We start from the raw sequence: 26,670 nt of genomic DNA, 5'->3' as shown, positions 1-26,670 counted from the left end.
AAGTTGGTATAAGCAAAACAGAAAAAAAACCTCTTAAACTGGAAAAACCTGCTTTGTAGAAACCCACAAAAAAAAAAGCTCTGTAGATGCCATGTCAGTCTGTTTGCTAAACAGGGCGTCTATCTTTTTTTTATTTATTTTTTTTATTTTAATTTTTCCTCTCCATGAAAACTAATCTTAAGAAACGTATGGGGTGTAAGAATCTTTATCCTTCCCAGCCCTGTTGCCTTCATTACCAAACGGCTCTGTTATAAAAACTTTGAAAATGTGGCAAAATCAACTTGAGATCTCGTGTTATGTGTTTGTGTGCTATCTCCTATGTTACCAGAATAATCACAAATATTGGGGAGGATTAACGTATAATAGGAAAAATATTTTAATGCATGTTTCCTGTAGCTAGTCTGCTATAATGTAGTTTGTGGGCAGCACTAAAACCAAGTTAATGGTCAAAAAATTGCACCATTTGAGTGACTTCCCTCAAAAATTATTCCTCTTGCTGACTTTTACAAAAATGTTGTGTAATTTTGTCTCCGCTCGCTGTAAAGCCCAGTATGTGAGGGTTGTTTTGAATACATTTCCTAGCCTCTGTTCACACTGCTGTTCGACCCTTCCTTCAGGGGCTCCATCACTTTTGACAGCAAGATTGGCACAGCTTGCAGGGCTATTCTTGCCATCAAAACCATGGAAACCTTGGCATACCCCATTATAAATTAATGGGGCCCGTTAGGCGTCGTTTGTATCAGAATGAAAGCCATGACACAAATGTGAACATAGCCATACATGGTTTCAATACTGCCAATATATTGACTGTTTAGTATTTGTCAATTTCAATTCACCATTCTTTAGGAAGCTTTTCCCTTAACCCTTTCAAGACTGAGCTCATTTTGACCTTCATGACCAGCCCCATTTTCTCAAATCTGACATGTGTTAATAACTCTGGAATGCTTTTGCCTAGCCAAGCGATTCTGAGATTGTTTTCTCGTGACATATTGTACTTTATGTTAGTGGAAAAATTTGGTCAATAAATTCATTGCTTATTTGTGAAAAATACCAAAATTTAGAGAAAATTTGCAAAAATTATGATTTTTCTCATTTTAAATGAATCTGCTTGTAAAACAGATAGTAATACCACACAAAATAGTTACTATTTTATATATTCCATATGTCTACTTTATATTTGCATAGTTTTTTGAACATTATTTTATTTTTCTAGGACGTTACAACGTTTAGAACTTTAGCAGCAATTTCTCACATTTTCAAGAAAATTTCAAAAGGCTATTTTTACAGGGACCAGTTCAGTTCTGAAGTGGCTTTGAGGGCCTTATGTACTAGATAGACCCCATAAATCACCCCACATTAAAAACTGCACCCCTCAAAGTATTAAAAATAGCATTCAGAAAGTTTCTTAACCCATTAGACGCTTCACTGGAATTAAAGCAAAGTAGAGGTGAAATTTACAAATTTTATTTTTTTTGCTGAAATTCATTTGTAATAAAAAAAAAAATTCTGTAACACAGAAGGTTTTACCCGAGAAATGCAACTCAATATTTATTGCCCAGATTCTGCAGTTTTTAGAAATATCCCACACGTGGCTCTAGTGTGATAATCGACTGAAACACAGGCCTCAGAAGCAAAGTAGCACCTAGTGGATTTTGGGGCCTCCTTTTTTTATTATATATAATATAATATATTTTAGGCACCATGTCAGGTTTGAAGAGGTCTTGTGGTACCAAAACAGTGGAAATCCCCCAAAAGTGAGACAGTTTTGGAAACTACACACCTCAAGGAATTTATCTAGGGGTACAGTTAGCATCTTGACCCCACAGGTCTTCTGCTATATTTATTGGAGTTTGTCTGTGAAAGTGAAAATCTACTTTTTTTTCTGAAAAAATATAAAAAAAAAATATTTGCAAGGAATAAAGATTAAAAAGCACCCCAGAACTTATAAAGCTACTTCTCCCGATTACGCCAATACCCCATATGTGGTACTAAACTGCTGTTTGGACCCACAGCAGAGCTCAGAAGGGAAGGAGCGCCATGTGGATTTTGAAGCGCAGATTTTGCTGGATTGGTTTTCAGTGCCATGTCGCGTTTGCAACTCCCTGGAGTAAGCAAAACAGTGGAATCCCCCCAAAACTGACCCCATTTTGAAGACTACACCCCTCAAGGAATTGTTCTAGGGGTATAGTTAGCATTTTGACCCCACAGTTTTTTTGCTGAATTTAGTGGAATTAGGCCGTGAAAATGAAAATCTACTTTTTTCTGAAAAAACATAGAAATGTTTAATTTTTACAATGAATAAAGGAGAAAAATTACCCCAAAATTTGTAAAGCAATTTGTCCTGATTACAGCAATACGCCATATGTGGTAATAAACTGCTGTTTGGACCCACGGCAGGACTCAGGAGGGAAGGAACAATATTTGGCTTTTGGAGCTCAAATTTAGCTGGACTGGTTTTCGGGTGTCATGTCGCATATGCAAAGCCCCTGAGGTACCAAAACAGTGGAAACCTCCCAAAAGTCCCTTTAGGGGACTGGAACGAGCGATCATTAGGTCGCTGGTACAATACACTGCAATACTAATGTATTGCAGTATAATGTCATTTTACAGGCTCCTGTAACAGCGCGATCGCTGTTCCTGTCCGTTAGTCCCGGGTGTCAGCTGTAATACACAGCTGACAGCTGCAGAATATGGAGCAGGCGCAGCGCGTGAGCCCGCTCCATATATAACCCCTCGCACCACGACATTCTATTAAGTCGTGGTGCGCCAAGGCGTTAATGCGCAGCGGATGGTGCAAAGTGAAAATTAAAATTTTTCACTAATATGCCATTTTAATGCACAATATATTGTGCCCAGTTTGTGCCACTGAAGCAAATACCTCATACAATGTTGAGCGGGTTCTCCCGGATATAAAATGTCATATATGTGGACGTAAGCTGGTGTTTGGGCACGCTGTGGGGCTCAGAAGGGAGGGAACACCATTTGGCTTTTGGAGCGCAGATTTTGCTTGGTAACTGTTCTGTTTGGGGTTTTGCTCGTATTTCAGTTATGATGTGGGGGTATGTGTAATCTGTGCGGAGTACATCAGGGCATAATAAGGGGGTATAATAATGGGGTACATAAATAATAATTCGCAGATATGTGGCAGGTGTCACACTGATAAATGGTCGCCCGATCTTCTCCGCTTTTGGAACACTCTGCACATTTTGCATCGCCATATTCTGAGAGCCAGAACTTTTTTATTTTTTCTCCAACGGAGCTGTGTGAGGGCTTATTTGTTGCGGGACAATCTGTACTTTTCATTAGTATCATTTTAGGGTACATGTGATTTTTTTTTTTTTTTTTAATCACCTTTTATTAGATTTTTTTGGAAGCAAAGTGACAAAGAAACATAAATTCTGACAATGTTTTTTTTGTATTTTTTTTTTTTTTTTTACAGTATTCACCGTGCGGTATAAATGACATTTTACTTTATTCTGCGGGTCGGTACGATTACGGCGATACCATATGTATATAGGGTTTTTATGTTTTGTGGCGATTGCGCAATAAAATCACCATATTCTGATTTTATATTTTTCCGTCAAAAAAGCGGTGTAAGGGCTTGTTTTTTGCGGGACGGGTTGTAGTTTTTATTGGTATTATTTTGGGGTACATGCGACTTTTTGATCACTTTTTACTCTATATTTTGGGAGGGTTGATGACCAAAAAAAAGTGATTCTGACATTGTTTTTTAATTATTTTTTTTGCGGTGTTCACCGTGCGGGAAAAATAATATTATAGTTTTATAGGTTGGGTCGTTACGAACGCGGTGATACCAAATATGTGTACTTTTTTTAACATTTTCATTTTTTTCCTATAATAAGACTTATTATAGGAAAAAAAGCATTATTTCTTTTTATAACTTGTTTTTACACTTTTATAAAACTTTTTTATTTTATTTTTTACTTTTTACTTGTTTTACTTGAAGCCTGGCAGCACTGATCGCTGCTATAATACATTACACTACCTAGGTAGTGTAACGTATTATAAACTGTCAGTGTGACGCTGAGAGTCACACTGACAGGAAGCTTATGAGAACCAGCATCCGGCTGGTTCTCATAGGCTGCTGTGCATGGCAGACCCGGGGGCTGTTATATGGTCCCCGGTTCTGCCTTATAACCGACTGCAGCACCTGCAATCGGTCCCCGGGAAAGTTTGTTGTAGCAACAAACTTTCCAGTTTGTTATAGCAACAAACTTTCCAGTTCGTTGCTACAACACACTTTCCCTGCGATCACATGACCGGGACCTGAACTAAGCAGGTCCCGATCATATCTCCAGGAACAGAGGTAGGTGATAACAGCGCGATCCGGGTGTCAGCGCTACTCTGAGACACCCGGATCGTGCTTTTAACACCCACCGTGAATTCACGTCGGCACTGCACAGAGCCCAGAAAGTGCCGACGTGAATATACAGTGGGCGGTCGGGAAGCGGTTAAGAGAGTCCTTGCTTTATTATGAATTTGACTTGTCTGATACCTGTTTATTGGTTTTTAGATGCAAGCTTTCAAGTCCACTTATTTTGTACTTAGAAATGCCCGAGGAAGAGACCCAAGGTCTCTTGAAAGCTTGATTTGTAATCTACTCAGCCAATAAAAAAAAAAAGGGTATCCAACAACCATTATAAATTGGCTAAGACTATGTTCAATTCTGTGTCTGTGTCTGAGGATTGGTTTGAAGTGCCTGTTGCAGATCCCGATTGCTTTGCAAATTTTTGTTTAAAAAAACCCATAAAACAGGATGGCAGGAGGACATGACATGTAGCACGGTGTAACACTCTACTACTGATTTTATTATACTATGGGTAATGTATCCCTTGACATTGAAAAACCATTTGCTGTTCTATGATTTAGTATTTATTTTATTTTAAATAGTTATGCAAAGTTGTTGTTTTTTTTTATCCATATTGGTAAGGGTGTTTTTTTTTTGTACATCGATTCCTGCCAGTAAACGAGTGGCAATTAAGATACCATGTCAATTAGAGCTCATTTAGCTCTGTTCACATGGAGCAAATATTGTACTCCATGGGAATAAGGGAAATGGTTTGCATCATAGTCTGCATCCAAGGGGAGATATATTGCCGACAACTGTTTCTTCAGACCACGTATAAGATGCGATCAGCTGACTGGCCTACATAAAAAATTGGCCCAGCGATCAATCACCCACGAGGGTTCCGTTCCCCCGATCATTGGCCCATGTAAAAGAGCCTTTAGAAAGATTATATATTTTGCAGGTTTAGCTAGATACAATATTTCTGATATGTAAGCAGTAATTGCATATAGAAATGTATATTAAAAACATTTTGTTTTTATAATATACCCATTTGATATGCTAATTATTACTACCTTATTCAATTATCTTGTGTTTTTATTACAGCGCAGTAAAAGAACAATAATTGGTTTCTTTGAAACCCAGGAGTCCAACAACTATCGAACATTTGAAAAAGTATCAAACATTTTACATGATGATTGTGTATTTATTGCTGCTTTTGGGTAAGTCATGTATATTCTAGAATCTTGGTTTTAGTTTTATACAAACATTTTGTCATGTATGTATGGATCTATTTAGATTTGTGCTCATTTATATAATGAATCTTTCCTTTTTGTTTACCCATTTTTTTTTCAGAGAGGTTTCCAGACCAGAAAGGTTCAGTGGAGACAATGTTATCTATAGGCCCATAGGCGTAAGTATGATTTTAATCTTTCTCACACTTATCAATGCGGGACACAGAAGACCATGGATATAGGCTGCTGCCACTAGGAGGTATGTGACAATAAGCAATAAAGTGTTAGCTCCTCCTACACAGACTATACCCATCTGCAGACACTTGGCTAATCGGTTTTTAGCTTCGTCTCTGTAGGAGGCAGACCTACTTGCTTCTTATCTATTTTTATTGTTTTTTAACTTTTATATTTCTACTCGCTGCATGGTGTTTTCATCCTGGTCTTCAGCCTAGTGAACCATCTGAGGCTGCTGGGAAACCAGGCACTTCTCTTCACTGAATTTCCCTCACCGCAGGTCACCTAACCCTTATTTCTGCTTCTACGATTTGTTGGGGTTACCTTGCGAGCACTTAAAGACGTCAGAGGGTAAGTATGAGAAGTACTACCTTTGCGACCCGGCTGCATCAATAATTTAGTCTGCGGTTTGCTGGGTGGGGGTCCTACCCTGGGTGGGGGCCCTTCCCCCTGTTTTTAATGCATGAGTAGGAGTCTACTGGAGGGAGAATTTGTAATCCTGTCTCCGCAACCTTGGCCCCGTCTGCCTCAAAATATCTTGTTAGTTCTGTATCTAAAATGGCTATGCTACATCTGAAAACGCCTGACTGTCACTTTACCCCCTTACATAGTCATTGTGCTTATGCCATTCACCGTATCTCACGTGGACTTGTTATTGCATACATCATGCAGCCACATTACCCACTTAATTGTGTTCTGGCAAGACCCTGTACCTGATATGGCCACGCACCTATTGCAGGCGATGGGGAACCATATTATCCTCTTGATTTAGGCAGAGTAATTGCACAGCGACAGGACCCTTGTACCTTTTATATGATCTATGCTTCTACTGTAAGCACCAGACAGCCACACTAGATGCTGTATTTGACATGGCTATGCGGTTGTGAGCACCAGGCAGCCACACTAGATGCTTTATTTGACATGGCTATGCGGTTATTGTCAGCACCAGGCAGCCATATCTCCACTTCTTAGGCGGAGTTATTGTCATGGCTACTTCTGGTACCTGACATGGATATACATAGATGGAGTCATCGTGCTAACAACTTCTGTATCTGTCATTGTTTCATTTTTGCACCTGTTCCAACAAATTATTTTAGTATTGCCGGACTCCGTTCTGATATGGCTATCCAGTTTTTGAAAACCTCATATAATTACATTTTCCCCTCCTTCACAGGGGTTGCAGCTTACCCTCCTCTTTTTTTTTTTTTTTTTTTTTTTTCTCTAGACTGTTTTTGACTGCTACTGGTGTGGTCAGAGCTTAGAAATAAGACCTTCATTATCCAAGGCTGTGGATAGGCAATCAGTTTTTACTGGCTGGAAAACCCCTTTAAAGGGATAAATGTCAGGTGCGGGTCCCTCCTTTGGGACGCACCGATCTCTATAACTGGGTCCCTCGGAACCCCATTCTGTTGCGGCAGAAGCAGGTGAATTCCAACCATGAATTAGGAAACGGCATAGCTCGCTGAGCTACGCTGTTTCCGCAAGTCCCATAGAACTGAATGGTAGTTAAAGAGGCTCTGTCACCACATTATAAGTGCCCTATCTCCTACATAATCCTGTCACTTCTGTAGCGTCTGTGAGATTTACAGCAAGGCAAGCATAATCTCGTGAGATTACGATGTAACCTGTCATTTCAAACGAGATTACGTTTACCTTGCTATAATCTCACAGAAAAGAATGAGAAGTGTCAGGATTCTGAATAGACATCACGTCCTGGCTGGAGGTAATGTATATTCATTGTCAGGACACTACAGTAATGTTAGTGTTTGTGTATGTGGCTGCACATAATGATATAGCTATATCGCTATGTGCTGTATAAATGAACGGAGAGAAGTGTATGACGCTGATTGGTCAGCGTCATACACTCCTCTGTACAACGCCCACTTGGTCTAAAGTAAAAACACGCCCACTTGGGCATTAAGAAACTCATTAGCATAAAGCTAAAATCGCTCGTAAAGTGGTAAAAAAAAAAACTCAGATTGAGGCAGAAGACATGCCATCTGGCCTGGGGACACATAATTCACTCGGTAAGAGTTTATCTCTTTCTGGCCGAACTTCCCAAGTGTCTGCTTCTCAGAGACGCCCTACTCTCTTGGTCTAATTTTTCTTCCACCTCGGGCAATATGTCTGAAGACATGTCTTGTCTAACTACAGCCCAAAGATATTGTGGTTTCTCAGAATGTGTCTTCACAAACCTGCTGAAGGCTGGTTGATTTTGCCCTCCCTGTTTTGTCACAGGAGTGAAGTTTTTTTTCCTCTTCCCCTTTTTTTGTCCAGGATTTTATCTTTTCCACATCATGGTTTGCCCCTTTCTCCCCTTAACTTCACCCTCGTTATTTCTTGGGACATCAACCTGGTCCTTAGGTCAAAAACTAAAAAAGACCCTGGTAGTTGGCGGTCACTAGAACATCATATATACAAAATTGCCACCGGCAAAGAAGCCTATTTCCCAACTACCCCTAAACAATTAACAACTTTTAAACTACGTGCTTTGCTACTAGCTCTTGCAAACTACACTGTTGATCAGGCTCGGCGTTCTGCATCTGCCGGCCATCTTTAACACCATATACTACATAGGCATTATCCTATGGTACCATTCTTGCAGCAGCATGCATGTTTATATTTTAAACATACATGTGGTTCCTCTGTTCGCTTTAATGGCATAATAAAGTTAACAATTATTTAGGGGTAGTTGGGAATAGGGTTCTTTGCCGGTGGCAATTTTGTATATATGGTCCTTAGGTCAGGTACACTTTTGTTTGGTAGATGTCTCTCTTCCGAGACGTGTCAGAGATTTGGCAGATCAATGTAGTATTCTGCACTGATTGTGCCAAGAGTTACTTTTTTAACTTTCAACCCATTCCACCACTTCAGTGGGAGCTTCCCGTCCGGCGCGTCATTAAGCCTCTGCTCCACCGTGGCATCTGACTGCTACGTGTTGTCTCTCTCCACGTCTTACTCCGTTCTATACTGTGCACACTTGCATCTTCAAATGTGTTTTTTCCCTGTTTCTAGTATCTGCCTGTAGTTTGGCCGGTTGGGTGATGTTTTTTCGTTCACTTGGGGACTGCTTTAGGATGTCCCACTCTCTATTGTCCACCAATGATACGAGCAAGAAAATAGGATTTTCTGTTTACCTGTAAAATCCTTTTCACGCAAAGTTCATTGGTGGGACACCGCTCTCACCTAGAGTTTTTTTTTTTTTTTTTTTTGTATTTTTTTCTTTTGGCCAATGGCTATCCTTACTAGAAGTATTCCTTTTTGTTTTCAGTCTCTGAGCCATCAAAAGTTTGGTTCTAGGTTTACTCTTTTACTCCCTTCTCCTTCTGTTGGCTTCTCCTAAATATTCCTACTGTGGGTATACAAATTGATTAGCTCAGTATCTGCAGAAGGGGTATAGCCTGTGGTGGAGGATCGAACACTTTTATATTGGTTAGTGTCACCTCCTTGTGGCAGCAGTCTTTACCCATGGTCTTTTGTATCCCTAAGCAAATTAAGAAAAGGATTTCACAGGTAAGCAACAAAAAATCCTATTTTGTGACTTATGAAACTAATTGTAATTTCAGATAATTTAAGTTTTGGTTAGTTCGAGTAACTAAAAACAAGAATTTATCAAGAGCAATGTATCTCTTCTTAATATTTAATAGTTCTAGTCCCTATCTCCTGTAAGCCCCTGACATAACAATAATTATCCTATTACGAAGTGAAGGGAAAGTTGACTTGTGCTCAACTGAGGGACGCTGACTGACGGAACACTCTTCCTTATGCGCATTCTGCATGTATTTTATCAAGAGGACAGCTGGAGTGGTGTACAGTGGGCATGCATATTTACCACTTTGAGGCCATGTTATATATGCCCTGTAGCAATCGGAAAAAAAACTGTTAACTTTTTTTTGTTATCACTATATACCTATGAATGAGAATCTTTTGATCAATATGATAAATACCACTTTAATGTATCAGGTTGTAAAACTTAGAAAAACCTTACTTTTTTTTACATTTATTTTTTATTCTCTCCCATAAAGGAAAGTTCTCCAGATATGGTGTATTTGGGTTCACTCACCAACTTTGATTTGGCTTTTGCTTGGACACAAGATAAATGTGTGCCTCTTGTACGGGAAATTACATTTGAAAATGGAGAGGTAGAAAATTTAACTTTTTTTTTTTTCCATGATACTTGTTATGTCTTCCACCCTTTTCTAGTTTGCTTGTATGTTTTTCATGGCTATTTGAAGATGTTTAGGGACAAATAACAAAAAATATAATTGTATAATACTTTTAGTTATGGCCAAACTGTGTATGTATTCAACCGTTGAAATTTAGCTATAACATTAAAACCACCTGCCTAATATTGTGTAGGTCCCCCTCCTTCTGCCAAAACAGTTGAGCTTTCGAGGCATGGACTTTACTAGACTGCTGTAAAGTCCATGGTATCTGGCACCAAGACGTCAGCAGCAGATCATATGAGTCCTGTAAATTGTGAGGTGGAGCCTCCGTGGATTGGACTTTTTCCAGTACCTCCCACAGATTTTCTATTGGATTGAGATCTGAGGAATATTGTCGGCCAAGTCAACATCTTGAACTGCCATGTTCCTCAAACCATTCCTGAAAAAATGTTGTATTGTAGCAGGGCGCATTATCCTGCTGAAAAGCCACTGCCATACGAAATACTGTTGCCCTGAAGGGGGTGTAATTGATCTGCAACAATGTTTAGGTAGGTGTCAAAGAACATCCACATGAATGTCAGGACTCAAGGCTTCCCATCAGAATATTGACTACAGCAACGCCCTGCCTCTGGTAGTGAATAGGGGTCAGCATGTTCCCTCTGACAGTTATGCATCCACGCAGCACCAAACACGGCAAGGTGTTTGTTTGTGTGGGTGTGTTTTTGTGTGACACCTTTCTCTCATGGGCAACATTGAGTTTTTCAGCAATTTTGTACTACAGTAGCTCTTCTGTGGATAGGCTAGCCTTCATGTCTCACGTGCATCAATGATCTTTGGGCATCTATTACCCTGTCAATTAATTTTTTTCTTTCCTGGACCACTGCATACCTGGAACACTCCAAAACATATCTGGAAATGCTCTTACCCAGACGTCCAGCCATTACAATTGGGCCCTTGTTACATTTGCTCAGACGTTTTTGCAGTATATCCTCAATTAAATTTCAGCCCCCTAGCATTGAGCTGCCAGGGAATTTGGGGGTATTTGTTTATGTACATATCCTCCATAGATTGAGGATATTTATAGTCTATGGAAAAAGTAAGTGAACCCTTTTGGAATTACCTGTTTGTTTGTTTTTTTTACATTGATTACTAATAAAATGTGGTTTGCATGTTATCGAAGTCATAATTCTAGACAAACGCAATCTAACTAGACTAATAACACACAAACAGTTGTACTGTTCATGTCTTTTTATAGAGCACACTGAGTAAACTTACACAGTGCAGGGAGAAAAAGTAAGCGAACACTTGAAATAAATAACCTGTAGATCACCTTTAGCAGCAATCTCATTCGCCAAATGTTTCCTGTAGCTGTAAGTAAGATTTGCCCAACGTTGAGGAAGAATTTTGGACCATTCCTCCCTACAAATGTGTTTCAATTCGTTAAAGGCTATGTAATTATTCAAAAGTGTGTGGGTTTTTTTTTTCCTTGTTTTTTAAAATAAAAATGTGTATAAGGCTAGATACACACGAACGTATCCGTTTTGCGTCCGCAAAAAAACGCAGCATTTTTCCTGCGTTACAGTTCCGTGTGCCATCAGTTTTTGATGTCGGTGTTGGTGCACTTTTTTTTTTTTTTTCCTCTGGCCTTAGTGTGTGTTAATAAACTTTATAAATACGTTTTATTAAAAACTATTTTTACTTTTTTAGCTACAGCTGCTCTGTATTCTCTATACAGAACAGCTGTATCTATAGCTATTCACTGAATCAGTCAGTCCCGCAAACCTGACTGGCTAAGTAACAGCTGGTTACTCGATCACATCTAAGTTTTGCACACAGGGCAGATACGCTGCGTAAAAGTAGTGTGTATTCATCTTGGACGCCAGAAGGAGTGCTGCACAAAATTGTGGTGCAGCTTTTTTGGCGGAATCTCCGCTGTGGAAATACTGCTAGAAAAAAAGTTCATACTTACCCTGCTCTCAGTTTTCAGAGCGACGCGTTCAGCGTACAGCCTGTTCTCCTGGGATGACACTGCAGTCCATGTGACTGCTTCAGTTTTTGATTGGAAGCAGCAGTCACATGGGATAAAACATCATAAATTGACCTGCTGTGCGTTTTTTGTTTTTTTAATGGGATGAACAGTTTCTCTGCAGATTTGTTCCACTGTGTGTATATAGATGAGATTTGTTCGAAACTCCTCCACTCTGCTCCTATTATACTACACTCAGGATTTTCCACAATGAAATCCAGTGCAGAAAATCTGCAGTGTTTACGCTGTGTGTCCCTACCATCCATGATCGCAAGGCGTCCAGGCCCTGAGGCAGCAGAGCACCCTCAAACCATGTTGCTACCACCACCATGCTTCACCATTGGGATAAGGTAGCGTTCAGTGTTTTTTTTTGTTTTTTTGGGGGGGGGTTTTTTTTTTCCCCTCCAAACATAGTGTGCATTTGTCCTAAAAACTTTCACATTTGTGATCTGTCCATAGAACATTCTCCCAGAAGCGTTGTGGAATATCCAGGTGGTCTTGGGCGAACTTGAAACTGGTCGTAATGTTTTTTTTGGACAACAGCCTCTTTTCCTTTGTGGTGTACTTAAATGAACCCCATTCTTGTTCAGGTTTTTTTTTTTTTTACATGAACAGAGGTTTTCCAGTTTGTAGAGTCTTCATCAAGCATTTTGCTGGTACCCTTGGGGGGGGGGGGGTTTCCACTTCTTTCATGACTGCTTGTAGTGCACTTGGAGTGATCTTAACAGGATTCCCACTCCTAGGGAGATTAGCAACAGTCCTGAATTTTCTCCTTTTGTAGACAATTTGTCTAACTATGGGTTGAATGAGAAATAACGCTTTTTCTGGCCTTTGTGTGAGCTGGAACGAAGGCAATCCTCACTCTTCGCATGCAAATGTAAGTCCAAATGCTGGGACCCCCACCGGTTGCCAGAACGGGCTTACCTTGCTGTTCCTGGGAGCCCATAGGAATGGAGTTGTAGTGCGCATGATCGACCACCGCTTTATACATTCCTATGGGGCTTCCAGGACCGGCATTGTAAGCCCGTTCTCGTGATACCAACAGTTGGACCACCACCGATGAGATTTTATCACCTTTCCTGTGATAAAAATTGATTAAGGGAAAACATGTGGCAACTACAGGTTAATAAAATGCTGCCATATGAGGCGATCATATTTTAGCATAGGAAATGCACTGCCAAATTTAATCTAGGATGTGGAATCTGGTGCGAGTCTACACTCCTCAACTATACTCCACCACCCTCTTCATAATCCCCATCGCAAATTGCAGCATTCACGCATTACTATCTGTTACTATGGTTATGGTCTGCTACAGTTTCTCAGTCTGATAAGGTGCCTGTATAAAATGTTTTTATCACGAATGAGTGATTTCACTGATCGATGCTTTGAAATTTGTATATGACTCACATGCACTGTGATTGTACCCGCCCAAATTTCCTTGGTCAGACAGAGAATTTACTATCTTACATTGTATGTTTACTGCTTTAATAAAATAAGATTAACCCCTTCCTGCCGCAGCCATTTTTCAGATTTTCACTTCAGTTTTTTTTCCTCTTCACCGTCCAAAACCATAACTTTATTTTTCTGTAGATATAGCCATATGAGGGCTTATTTGCGGGGAAAGTTGTAGATTTTTCACGGCACCATATAATATAGTGGGAAACTGAAAAAAATTATTTGTGTGGTGGAATAGGAAAAAAACAGATTCCTCAATCTATTGGGGGTTTCATTTTTATGGCATTCACCGTGCAGTAAAGCGGCATTTTTAACTTTTATTCTGCATGTCAAGACAATTACAGTGATACCAAATGTTGTTTTATGATTTACTCGTTTTACAAGGAAAAAAACTGATCGTTTAAAAATACCAAGTTTTGTCGCCATATTCTGAGAGCCCTAACTACTTTGGTCCCTATTGACGAGGCATCTAAGGGGTTAAACCCTTAATGACGAAGCCTAGTTTGGGCTTTAAAGCTGACCATTTTTTAAATCTGACATGTCCGCTTGTTTGGTAATAACTTTGGAATGCCTTTTTAATTCAAGCGATTCGGAGACTGTCTACTCGTGACACATTGGACTTTGTTAGTGATAAAATTTGGTCAATACATCCCATGGTTATTTGTGAAAAATAGCAACATTTTGAGAATTTTTAAATGTGTCTGCTTGTAAGACAGATCGGAATACCATACAAAATAGTTACTAAACTTTCCCCATATGTCCACTTTGCATCATTTTTTTAAAACGTTCTTTTATTTTTCTAGGACGTTACAAGGCTTAGAACGTAAGCAGCAATTTCTCATATTTAGAAGAAAATGTCAAAAAATGCTTTTTTTTTTTTTTTTTTTTGGTGGACCAGTTCAGTTCAGAAGTGACTGAGGGGCCTATATATTAGAAACCCCATAAAACACCCCATTTTAAAAACTGTACCCCTCAAAGTATTCAAAACCGCATTTAGAAATTTCTTAAACCTTTAGGTGTTTCACAGGAATTAAAGCAAAGCGGAGGTGAAATTAGAAATTAAATTTTTCCTGCAGAAATTAGATTTTAATCCATTTTTTTTCTGTAATACAGGCGGTTTACCAGAGAAATGCAACTCCATATTTATTGCCCAGATTCTGCAGTTTTTAGAAATATCCCACATGTGGTCCTAGTGTGCTACTGGACTGAAACAAAGGAGCAACTAGTGGATTTTGGGGCTTTCTTTTTATTAGAATATATTTTAGGCACCATGTCAGGTTTGAAGAAGTCTTGTGGGGCCAAAACAGTGGAAACCCCCAAAAGTGACCCCATTTGACAAACTACACCACTCAAGGAATTTATCGACTGATATAGTGAGTATTTAGACCCCACAGGTTTTGTGCTGCATTTAGTGGAATTAGGCCATGAAATTAAGTCACATTTTTCAGGTAACACATGCACATTTTTACAAGGAATAAAGGAGAAAAAGTACCCCAGCATTTGTAATTTAATTTCTCCCGAGTACGGCAATACCCTATATGTGGTCATACACTACTGGTTGGACAAACGGCAGGGCTCAGAAATGCAGGAGCGCTATTTGGCATGTAGATCTTGCTGGATTGGTTTCTGGGTGGCATGTTGCATTAGCAGAGCCCCTGAGGTACCAGTACAGTGGCAACTCCTTAAAATTTACTCAATTTTGGAAAATGCACCCCTTGAGGAATTCATTGTAGTTTTCATGGGGCACATGCAACTTTTTGATCAGGTTTTATTCTATTTTTAAGAGGCGTGGTGACTAAACAACAAATCTACAATTTTTTTTCCACAGCGTTCACCGTGCGCTATAAATGAGCTATTCACTTTATGTTCTGCAGGTCGATATGATTACGGCGATACCATATGTATATAGGGTTTCTTTTAATGTCTTATGGCGTTTGCACAATAAAATACTTTTTTTTTCTAATTTTTTTTTAAAATTGACTTTTTCTGTTGCCATATTCTAAAAGAAATAACAACAAATTTGTTTTTTTTGTCCATCAAGAAATCTGCGTGGGGGCTTGATTTTTTTGCGTAACAAACTAGTTTTGATTAGTACCATTTTTGGGTACATGCAAATTTTTGGGAGGTGAAGTGACCAAAAAAATAATGATTCTGGTATGTTTGTTTTTTCACCGCGTGGGATAAAAAAAAAAAAAATACTTCTGTTGGTCAGGCCATTATGGACGCGACGATACCAAATATATATATATATATATGTGTGTACATATATAAAATAACTTTTTTTTTTTTTCTTTAATATTCAAGCACTTGGTAAGAAAAAAAAGGGGGTGTTTTTGTTTTTTTTGTACAACTTTTTTTTCCCATTTGACCCACTAGGAAACTTGAAGTTATGAAGCCCTAATCGCTGTTCTAATACACTGCACTACATACGTAGTGCAGTGTATTAGAGCTGTCAGCTACTCACGGACAGCAAGGCTTTGTCAGGACCTACTAGGCTTCCATAGATGGTATAGCCGGAGGCCAGTGTTAGGCTTTTTGTTGCCATAGCAACCATCGGCACCCACGATCGCGTCAATGGTGTTGTAACCCCTTAGAAGCTGCGCTCAATAGCGATTGCGGCTTGTAAGGGGGATAGTCGGCAGGGACCACCGCGATCGGTCCCTGGGGTAGGAGCTGCGGCAACTGCTGTATGGGATAGCTCCTGTATGTGCCGGGAGGGGGGCCGGAATGGCGGTCACTCCTATGGCGTACTATTGTCACTGAGCGCGAACAATGCGCTCAGCATGACTGAATAGAACCTTGTAGAGCTGGAAGGGGTTAAACAAGCTGGATCCTGCTCGCTACACTGAAGTGTCAGCTGTAACACACAGCCAACACGCTTGATCCATGGTGGGTGCAGGGTCATGCTCCATACTCCCCCACCCAACCTCTGCTGTGTGTGTATATGATATAGGTGTGCGTGCGTGCGTGCATGCATAAATACATACAGTTAGGTCCAGAATTATTTGGACAGTGACAAGTTTTGGCATTTTAGCGGTTTACCAAAACATATTAAATACACCGTTCTATAATCAATATGGGCTTAAAGTGCAGACTCTCAGCTTTAATTTGAGGGTATTCACATCCTAATTTGGGGGAGGTTTTAGGTATTACAGCTCTTTAATATGTGGCTGCCTCTTTTTCAAGGGACCAAAAGTAATTGGACAATTATGTCAAAAGCTATTTAATGGGCTATTCCCTCATTAATCCATCATCAATTAAGCAGGTAAAAGGTCTGGAGTTGATCCAGGTGTGGACTTGGAAGCTGTTGCTGTGAACCCAAAATGAGTTCAAAGGCGCTCTCAATGTAAGTGAAGCAGACCATTGTTAGGCTAAAAAAAATAAATTAAAAAAAATCCATCAGAGAGAGCACAATTGTTAGGAGTGGCAAAATCAACAGTTTGGTACATTCTTGATTGAAAAAAAAAAAAGAGCGCACTGGTGATTTCGTGAACTCCAAAAGGCATGGATGTCCACGGAAGACAACAGTGGTGAATGATCGCAGCGTCCTTTCCATGGTGAAGAAAAACCCCTTCACTACATCTACCCAAGTGAAGAACACTCTCCTGGAAGTAGGTGTATCAGTATCTAATATAACACCAAAAAACAAGAACCCACCAGTTAACTGTCAATAATACAGGCCCATATCCATATTTGAGAGTATGCATACTATGCTTGACTTTCCTTTTGCACTATGCACATTTTTGTGGCCCGTATTGATATCTGTGTTGGTATAATCCAACATCTCCTGAACACTTACTCTCTTTTGTCAATTCTCTTGTTATCGGAGATTCATTTTTAATGTGTATATGTAATTTATGGAATAAAAATATTGTGTTTTTTACATTTGACTTATAGACTACGTGGGTTCTTGTTTTTTGGTGTTATATTATACAACAGGAGTACAGTCGTGTTACTTGGGAGGCTTTATCATGTGAAATGATGCACATGTATGCCCTATATATAGGTTCTGTATTAGTATCTAAGTCTACCATAAAGAGAAGACTTCATGAGCGCAAATACAGAGGGTTCACCACAAGGTGCAGACCATTAATCAGCCTCAAAAATAGAAAGGCCAGATTAGACTTTGCCAAACAACATCTAAAGAAGCCAGCCCAGTTCTGGAACAGCGTTCCTTGGACAGATTAAACTAAGTTCAACCTGTACCAGAAGGATGGGAGGAAGAAAGTATGGAGAAGGCTTGGAACGGCTCATGATACAAAGCACACCACATCCTCTGTAAAACATGGTGGAGGCAGTGTGATGGCATGGACATGCATGGCTGCCAAAGGCACTGGGTCACTAGTGTTTATTGATGATGTGACTGAAGACAGAAGCAGCCGGATGAATTCTGAAGTGTTCAGGGATACGTTTTCTGCTCAGATTCAACCAAATGCAGCAAGGTTGATTGGACGTCGCTTCACTTCACAGTACCAATGGACAATGACCCAAAACATACTGAGAAAGAAACAAAGGAGTTTTTTAAGGCAAAGACATGGAATATTCTGCAATGGCCACATCAATCACCAGATCTCAACCCGATCGAGCATTCATTTCACTTGCTTAAGACAAAACTTAAGGCAGAAAGACCCACAAACAAGCAACAACTGAAGACAGCTGCAGTAAAGGCCTGGCAAAGCATCACAAAGGAGGAAACCCAGCGTTTGGTGATGTCCATGGGTTCCAGACTTCAGGCAGTCATTGCCTGAAAAGGATTCTCTACAAAGTATTTAACCCCTTCCCGACATTTGCCGTACATGTACGTCATGGAAAGCATTGACTTCCCGCATCTTGCCGTACATGTACGCCGAATGTTTGGGACCGGCTCAGAAGCTGAGCCGGTCCCATCATCACCGGATCTCAGCTGTATCTTACAGCTGACATCCGGCTGTAACGGCGGGGACCGAAATTAGCTTCGATCCCCGCCATTAACCCCTTAAGTGCAGCGCTCAAACGCGATCGCTGCACTTAAGGTGTTTGCAGCTCATCGGAACCCCAGTAATGAAATTGCCGGGGTTCCGGTGGCTGCAATGGCAACCAGAGGCCTAATACTGGCCTCCCGGTCTGCCTAGCACCGAAGCCGGTCAAGATCCGCCCGGCGGCGAAGCCTGATCGGCTTCCGTAGCTGCCGGCAAGATGGCGCCGGGTCAGGAGCTGATCCGGCGTCATCAGCGGTGGAAGTCAGCTGTACTGTACAGCTGACATCCACCTGTAACGGCAGGAACCGGAGCTAGCTCCGATCCCTGCCATTAACCCCTTCGATGCAGCAATCGAAAGCGATTGCTGCATCGTAGCGGTTACTAGCAGATCGCCAGCCCTGACAGGCAATCAGGACTGGCGACTGCTGTTATGGCAACAGGAGACACAATGGTCTCCTGCTCTGCCATTACGGAAGCCGATTTAGGCCCCGCCGGGAGGCGAAGCCTAATCGGCTTGCTGTCAGTGAATGACTGACAGATCTAATACATTGCACTACATAGGTAGTGCAATGTATTAGAAAAAAAAAAAATCTGACCGTTGGACCTTCAAGTCCCCTAGTGGGACTTGAAGAAAAGTGTAAAAAAAGTATAAAAAAGTGTAAAAAAAAGTGCAAAAAATAAAAGTTTGAAAACAATAAAAGTTTCAAGTAATCAAATAAAACACAATCCCCCTTTTACTCTTATCAAGTCCTTTATTATTGAAAAATAATAATAAACCATATGTATTTGGTATCGCCACGACCGTAACGACCTGAGGTATCAAAATATTTATTTATTGCACGGGGTGAACAGCGTAAAAAAAACCTTAAAAAACGTTACCAGAGTTTCTGTTTTTTAGTCACTTTGCCCTACAAATGTTAGAATAAAAAGTGATCAAAAAGTCGCACGTATCCAAAAATGGTACCTATAAAAACTATAGCTCGTCCCGCAAAAAACAAGCCCTCATACACCTCCGTCGACAAAAAAATTAAAAAGTTATGGTTCTCACAACTTGGCGACAGAAAAAATACATTCTTTTTACAAAAGTAATTTTATTTTGCAAAAAGTTGTAAAACATAAAAAAGTGCTATAAATTAGGTATCGCCGGAATCGTACTGACCCGCAGAATAAAGTTAACATGTAGTTTATAACGCATGGTGAACGCTGTATAAAAAAAACGAAAAAAAGCTGTGCCAGAATTGCGTTTTTTTGTTTACCTGGCATCCCAAAAAATAGGATAAAAGGTGATCAAAAAGTTGCATGTACCCCAAAATGGTACCAATAATAACTACAGCTTGTCCCGCAACAAACCAGCCCTCATACCGCTACGTCTATGAAAAATAAAATTAGTTATGGCTCCAATAAGTCAGGAAATAAAAAAATATGCAGTTGTGCCTGAGGGGAACATTTCTTCTGTTTGAAGAGGCGATTTATCAAGGAACTAAAATTAGGGAACCAGGAAAGGGAGGGCCCAAACATATCCGCTGGAAGCGACGGTGCCCGTATTATACCAGGACAACACTTCACAGCAAAATTCCCCAAACTACAAAGGCGCGGAGTGTGGACCAAAAGGGGGAAAAGAAAGGACGCCATATATCAGTGCGACACTGGCCTGTGCAGAAAGGATTGCTTCACAGCGTAACACACATCTATGGATTATTTTATTGTTTTTTTTTTACCCCATTATTATACCACCTGACTATGCCCCTTATATACTCCGCCCGGCTTACATGTACCCCCACATTATAAACGGAAACACCAGTAAGACTCCAAACAAAACTACTACAAGCAAAATCCACGCTCCAAAAGCCAAATGGTGTTTCCTCCCATCCGAACCCTACAGCGGCCCAAACAGCAGTTTCCTTCCACATATATGGCACAGTCATACCCGGGAGAACCCTTTTAGCAATTTTTGGGGTGTGTGTCTCCAGTGGCATAAGCTGGGCACGACATATTTGCCACTGAATGGCATATCTAGGGAAAAATATAAATTTTTAATTTGCACCATCCACAGCGCATTCATTTATGGAAAAGACCTGTGGGGTGAAAATGCTCACTACACCCCTTAATAAATGCCTTGAGGGGTGCAGTTTCCATAATGGGGTCACTTCTCAGGGGTTTCTTTTTATTATTTCACATCTGAGCCTCTGCAGTTGTGAACCAATACTTTGTAAATCGCCAAATTAGGCCTCAATTTGACATGGTACGCTTTCACTCCTGAGCCTGGTCGACTGTCCAGGCAAGAGATTAGGGCCACATGTAGGGTGTTTCTAAAACCAGGAAACACCGCATAATAATTAGAGAGCTGTCTTGTTATGGTGGCACAAGCCGGGCACCACATATTGTCCACATATCTGTGGAAAAAATCCCATTTTCACTCTGCAACATCGAGTTCACACTAATTTCTACAAAACACCTGCAGGGTTAACATGCTCACTACACCCCTAGGTAAATGCATTGAGGGGTGTAGTTTCCAAAATTGGGTCACTTCTGGGGGGTTTCCACTGTTTTGGGCCCACAGGCGCCCAGAAACCAATCCAGCAACATCTGCACTCCAAATGGCGGTCCTTCCCTTCTGAGCCCTGCCGTGTGCCCAAACAGCAGTTTATGACCACATATGGGGTATTGCCGTACTCAGTAGAAATTGCTTTACAAATGTTGGGTTCTTTTTTTTCCTTTATTTGTTGCGAAAATGAGAAAATTTGCGCTAAAGCTACGTCTTATTGAAGAAAAAGGATTGTTTTTATTTTCACTGCCCAATTCTAATAAATTCTATGAAACATCTGTGGGGTCAAAATGTTCACTACGCCCCTAGATGAATTCCTCAAGAGGTGTAGTTTCCTAAATGGTGTAACTTTTTGGGCGGTTTCATTGTTTTTTCCCCTCAGGGGCTTTGCAAATGTGACATGGCCTCCGCAAACCATTCCTGCTCAATGTGATCTCAAAAAGCCAAATAGCGCTCTTTCCCTTCTAAGCCAAGCCGTGTCTCCAAACAGCCGTTTATTACCACATGTGGGGCATTGTTTTACTCGGGAGAAATTGCTTTACAAATTTTGTGGTGCTTTTTCTCCTTCAGTCCTTGTGGAAATGAGTAAAAATAAGCTAAACCTACATTTTCTTTGAAAAAATGTTGATTTTTATTTTCAGGGCCTACTTCCAATAATTTCTGCAAAAAACCTGTGGAGTCAAATCGCTCACTATACCCCTAGATAATTTCCTCAATGGGTGTAGTCTCCAAAATGGGGTCACTTGTGGGGGGTTTCCACTGTTTTGTCTCCTCAGGGACTTCGTAAATGTGACATGGCCTCCGCAAACCATTCCTGCTAAACTTGAGCTCCAAAAGCTAAATAGCGCTCTTTCCCTTCTCAGCCCTGCCGTGTCTCCAAACAACCGTTTATTACCACATGTGGGGTAATGTTTTACTCGGGAGAGATTGGTTTACAAATTTTACGGTGCTTTTTCTCCTTCAGTCCTTGTGGAAATGAGAAAAAAAATCGCTAAACCTACATTTTCTTTGAAGAAATGTCGATTTTAATTTTCACGGCCTACTTCCAATAATTTCTGTAAAAAAACTGTGCGGTCAAAATGCTCACTGTACCCCTAGATAATTTCCTCAATGGGTGTAGTTTCCCAGATGGGGTCACTTTTGGGGGATTTTGACTGTTTTGGCACTGCAAGAGCCCTTCAAACCTGACATGGTGCCTAAAATTTATTCTAACAAAAATAAGGCCCCAAAATCCACTAGGTGTTCCTTTGCTTCTGAGGCCGGTGCTTCAGTCCAGTAGCACGCTACGGCCACATGTTGGATATTTCCTAAAACTGCAGAAACTGGGCAACAAATATTGAGTTGCATTTCTCTGGTAAAACCTTCTGTGTTATAAAAAAAATTGTACTAAAAATTTATTTATGCAAAAAAATATGAAATTTCACCTCTACTTTGCTTTAATTCCTGTGACATGTGTAAAGGGTTAAGACATTTTCTAAATGCTGTTTTGAATACTTTGAGGGGTGAAGTTTTTAAAATGGGGTGACTTTTTGGTGGTTTCTAATATATAAGGCCCTCAAAGCCACTTTACAACTGAACTGGCCCCTGTAAAAATAGCCTTTTTAAATTTTCTTGAAAATGTGAGAAATTGCTGCTAAAGTTCTAAGCCTTGTGATGTCATAGAAAAATAAAAGGATGTTCAAAAAACGATGCCAATCTGAAGTAGACATATGGGGGATGTTAATTAGCAACAATTTTGTGTGGTATAACTGCCTGTCTTACAAGCAGATACATTTAAATTGGGAAAAATGCTAATTTTTGCAATTTTTCGCTAAATTTTGGTGTTTTTCACAATTAAATACTGAACATATCGAGCAAATTTTGCCAGTAACTTAAAGTCCAATGTGTCACGAGAAAACCATCTCAGAATCGCTTGGATAGGTGAAAGCATTCCGGAGTTATTACCACATAAAGTGACACATGTCAGATTTGAAAAATGAGGCCTGGTCAGGAAGGTCAAAAGTGGCTAAAGAGGGAAGGGGTTAAAAAAACATTTTATTTATGGTAATGTTAATTTGTGCAATTACTTTTGAGCCCCTGAAATGAGGAGGCTGTGTAGATAAATGGTCGCAATTCCTAAACGTTTCACAGGATCTTGATGTTCAACCCCTTGAATTAAACCTGAAAGTCTACACTTCAATTGCATCTCAGTTGTTTCATGTCAAATCCAATGTGGTGGCATGCAGAGCCCAAATCATGAAGATTGTGTCACTGTCCAAATCTGTTGTAGGGAAGGCTTTAGACATATCACATCTCATTAGTAATCAATGCAGAAATATAGGTGTATCCAAATGTTTCACTTTTTCTTGCAACTTTACATGGGGCTCTATGTATGTATTCGGTCTAGATGGTATTTTAGAACCTTGTGTCGACTATAGTAGGAAAAAATGTGGAATTAAAGGGACTATGTCTGCAGTTTTGGGGCCTCAGGACTGCTGACCAAGCAATATAGTGGAGGCCTTTGTAAATATACTTTTGTCTCAATTTGCATTACCGAGAAATTGTCTGTTTAATTCCCAGACACTGCGGTCGCAATTGCCACTGAGGCGGGCACTCGATGGGAAGGTGCTCCTGGTACTCCTCACTGTACGCTGCCAGTCCCACCCCTCTTGCTCTAAATTACTGCTCTAGCAGTATCCTAATTGGCTACCAGAGCAGTCACTCGGAGCAGACTGTGGCACTTGTGACTGACACTCTGGGGGAATCAAACGTCTGTTTCTCAGTCTGAAACTTGCCTTCCCCTCACTTTGTCAGCAGTTTTGAGGCCTCAAAATTGCTAACCGATTCCTTTAAGAAAGCGACAATATTATTAACATTTCAGGTTTTTGTTCCTCTGGAGTAGAGGTATTCTAGCCGGATGGGAAAGATGTACACCACATATGGTCCGTTACATCCGTCCAGCAGCTCTGATAAAAGTGAAGAAGCTCGATCTATAGGAAATGTTGGGGGGGGGTGTGTGTGTGTGTGTTTTAATATTCTAACGTGTGTTTTTAGGAGCTGACCGAGGAGGGTCTTCCTTTCCTTATACTTTTCCATTTGAAAGATGACATGGAAAGTTTAGAAAAGTTCCAACAAGAAGTTGCTCGTCAGTTAATTGGTGAAAAAGGTATGTTTTGACTAGGAGGGTTAGTTATGGTGCTGTTTTTCTAAGTTGTGGTGTTTTTGTTTTTTTTTGTTTTTTTTTGTGTTTTTTTTTTTTTCTCTGCCTTTTTTTCATTTTTTTTTTTTTTTTGTCTAGTATTTTTACAAAAAAAGTTGTGGTTTTTTTTGTAATAAAGTTAGTCACTAAAATATATAATCGCTTGGATTTTAAAATGGGTTGTGTAAAAGACGACACAGCTGTTTATGCCAATATTATTTACAGAGTGGATTTTTAATGCTTTTACATGTGTTTTTTTGTTTTTTCTAAATAGGAACTATAAACTTTTTACATGCGGACTGTGATAAGTTCAGACATCCTCTCTTGCACATTCAAAAATCTCCTGCAGATTGCCCAGTAATAGCAATTGATAGTTTTAGGCACATGTATGTGTTCTCAGATTTTAAGGATTTATCGTAAGTATCTCTTTATCTTATGCTATAAAACAGGCCATTTAATTTTAATATATTTTTCATTTTCTTATTGGTTATACAGAAAAGTGTTTGTCTGTGGTTCCCTAAAAAAACCAGCATGTCGGTCTAAAATATCTGTATAGGCGACTTACAAATTCGACATGGCTTTATATGTCTTCATACAGTCACAACCATGTGTTCACTTTGCTAATGATTTAGTAGGTACAAAAATTCATACCAATCAAATTGATGTGCCTTGGCAGCCGTGTGTGTGTGTGTGTGTGTGTGTGGATCTTATTTATTTTATATAGCAACAGCACTCTGCACAACAATGCCACCTAAAACCCTATATATAAATATGCATTACTGCTGAATCTACTTACAATAGTGAGGTTCTTTGCACACATTTTCATCGATCAAATTGTGTGAGCCCACCTGCCGCCACAAGATTTGGAACAGATAGAGGAGCCTTGAGAAAGTTACCATTTTAAGGAGGTTTGTCCTGTCTAAAAATGAAGTGTATATTTTTACCCCTGGCTGTCTTGTCTGCCTGTAATTGAGAGTAGAATTTGCTTAAGTTAGTGGAATATAGTTTAGAGGCGGTATGTGTAAATTGTACCCCTAGGTAAGTTAATGATTGTGTTTGCCACTTCAAAGGAAAAATTCCGGGATCAGGTGTTCTGGGAAGGACCCAGTGACAAGCAAGGCCTTTGATTTAACAATAATGTTAAAGCCTATCGTGGCTCCTTTTGGTTTGTGTTTCCTGTAAGAAGGGCTCCAGGGTGAAGAGTATGGGAAACAAAGAGGAGCAATAATTTGCTAAGGCAGGGAGTTTCAATTCCTCTGTACCGACCTGGAACCCCTGCCACCCTTGCCTAGCCCCTCTCTCTGGTGTTGGGGAGAGTTAAAGCCATTAATTGTTAGATTGGTTTAGACCTGGGTTTGCAAATGATAAAAGAAATGGAAAAAGTTAAATCAAAAATGTAAAAAGCGCAGGGAGCTGTTCAGGGTACAGAGTCAAAAGCCTTCTCTGCGTCTAGACTAAGAGGCATTAGAGTAGGGAAGTTAGATTGTCGGTCCCTAACCATTACCACCACGGCAATACGCACCCCTTTGTTGGAGTGTCTCCTCCTAACAAAGTCTATTTGAGAGGAATTTTTGAAGTCTATTAGTGAGGATCTAGGTCAGGATATTATAATCCACATTTAAAAAAAGATATTGGGCAGTATGCCTCAACATTTGCTAGGTCCTTGTTATGTTTTGAAGAAGTATGGTTAGTGCTTCATGGAATCCTTCTATAAAAGATCTCCGTTGAAGGACACAATTCAGTAGGAAGGTGAGCAAGGGGGTGATCTGTGGCTGTATAAGTTTGTAACCTGCCAATAGACCGAGTGGGCCAGATATTTTGTTACGGAGGAAGGTTATGGCCTGGGCAAGTTGCGGTTTTGAAATAGGCCCCACGAGGATATCTTGCTCTTTGTTGGTCAATTTGGGTCGTGGAGGACCGCAAGTCCCATGTGACTGTAGAGTAGGCATGCATCGAAACTTCGATACGGTTTCGATACTGTGCAACCTCAAACGGTTAGATACCATTAATTCATGTATTTCAATACTAAGCTGTGCGGCCACACAGCTTCGTATTGTAACACATGAATGTAGTCAGAGCGGGGCTCCGGCTGTGTAATAGTCATTGCTCCGCTCCTGAGTCTTGACAAGTGTGCGTGCGGTCAGCAGGATGTGATGCGACCAGCGCTGCACTGAAGACCGATCATGGCGGGTGCACTACAAAACACCCCCGTGTTCTGTCTTCAGTGCCTGAACCGCCACTCATTAGTGCAGCGCCGGCCGCATCACCTCTTGCTGACCGCGCGCACACTTATTGTCAGGAGCAGGGCAATGGCTGTATTACACAGCCGCAGTCCCGCTGTAACGGCGGAGATCAGAGAATCCTCTCAGCTCAACCGCTATTCCCTTGAATGCTGCGAACAAAGCTGACCGCAGCATTCAAGGGGTAAATGAGAAGGGGGATACCCTTTGGATTGCGTCACAGGGAATCCCTGTGACTGATCGAGGGCCATACCATATATGGGCAGACAGCCCAGGGTCCAATGAAGGACCCCAGGGCTGTCTGACCATATTTCCTGTTAGGGCATA

General features: G+C 40.4%; 1 protein-coding gene across 2 annotated transcripts in view; it reads left to right on the top strand.

Moving 5' to 3' along the window:
* Positions 1-26,670, top strand: part of ERP44 (endoplasmic reticulum protein 44) — a 94,159-nt gene that overhangs the window by 54,831 nt on the left and 12,658 nt on the right. For both annotated transcript variants that reach the window (XM_075826889.1, XM_075826890.1), the window contains 5 exons: positions 5,414-5,529; positions 5,663-5,720; positions 9,801-9,917; positions 23,959-24,070; positions 24,378-24,519. In XM_075826889.1, coding sequence (XP_075683004.1) covers positions 5,414-5,529; positions 5,663-5,720; positions 9,801-9,917; positions 23,959-24,070; positions 24,378-24,519 — 545 coding nt within the window. The remainder of the gene's footprint in view (positions 1-5,413; positions 5,530-5,662; positions 5,721-9,800; positions 9,918-23,958; positions 24,071-24,377; positions 24,520-26,670) is intronic.

The sequence above is a fragment of the Rhinoderma darwinii genome, chromosome 5 (genome assembly GCF_050947455.1).
Source record: "Rhinoderma darwinii isolate aRhiDar2 chromosome 5, aRhiDar2.hap1, whole genome shotgun sequence".
NCBI lineage: Eukaryota > Metazoa > Chordata > Amphibia > Anura > Rhinodermatidae > Rhinoderma > Rhinoderma darwinii.
This window is presented reverse-complemented; position numbering and strand designations above follow the sequence as displayed.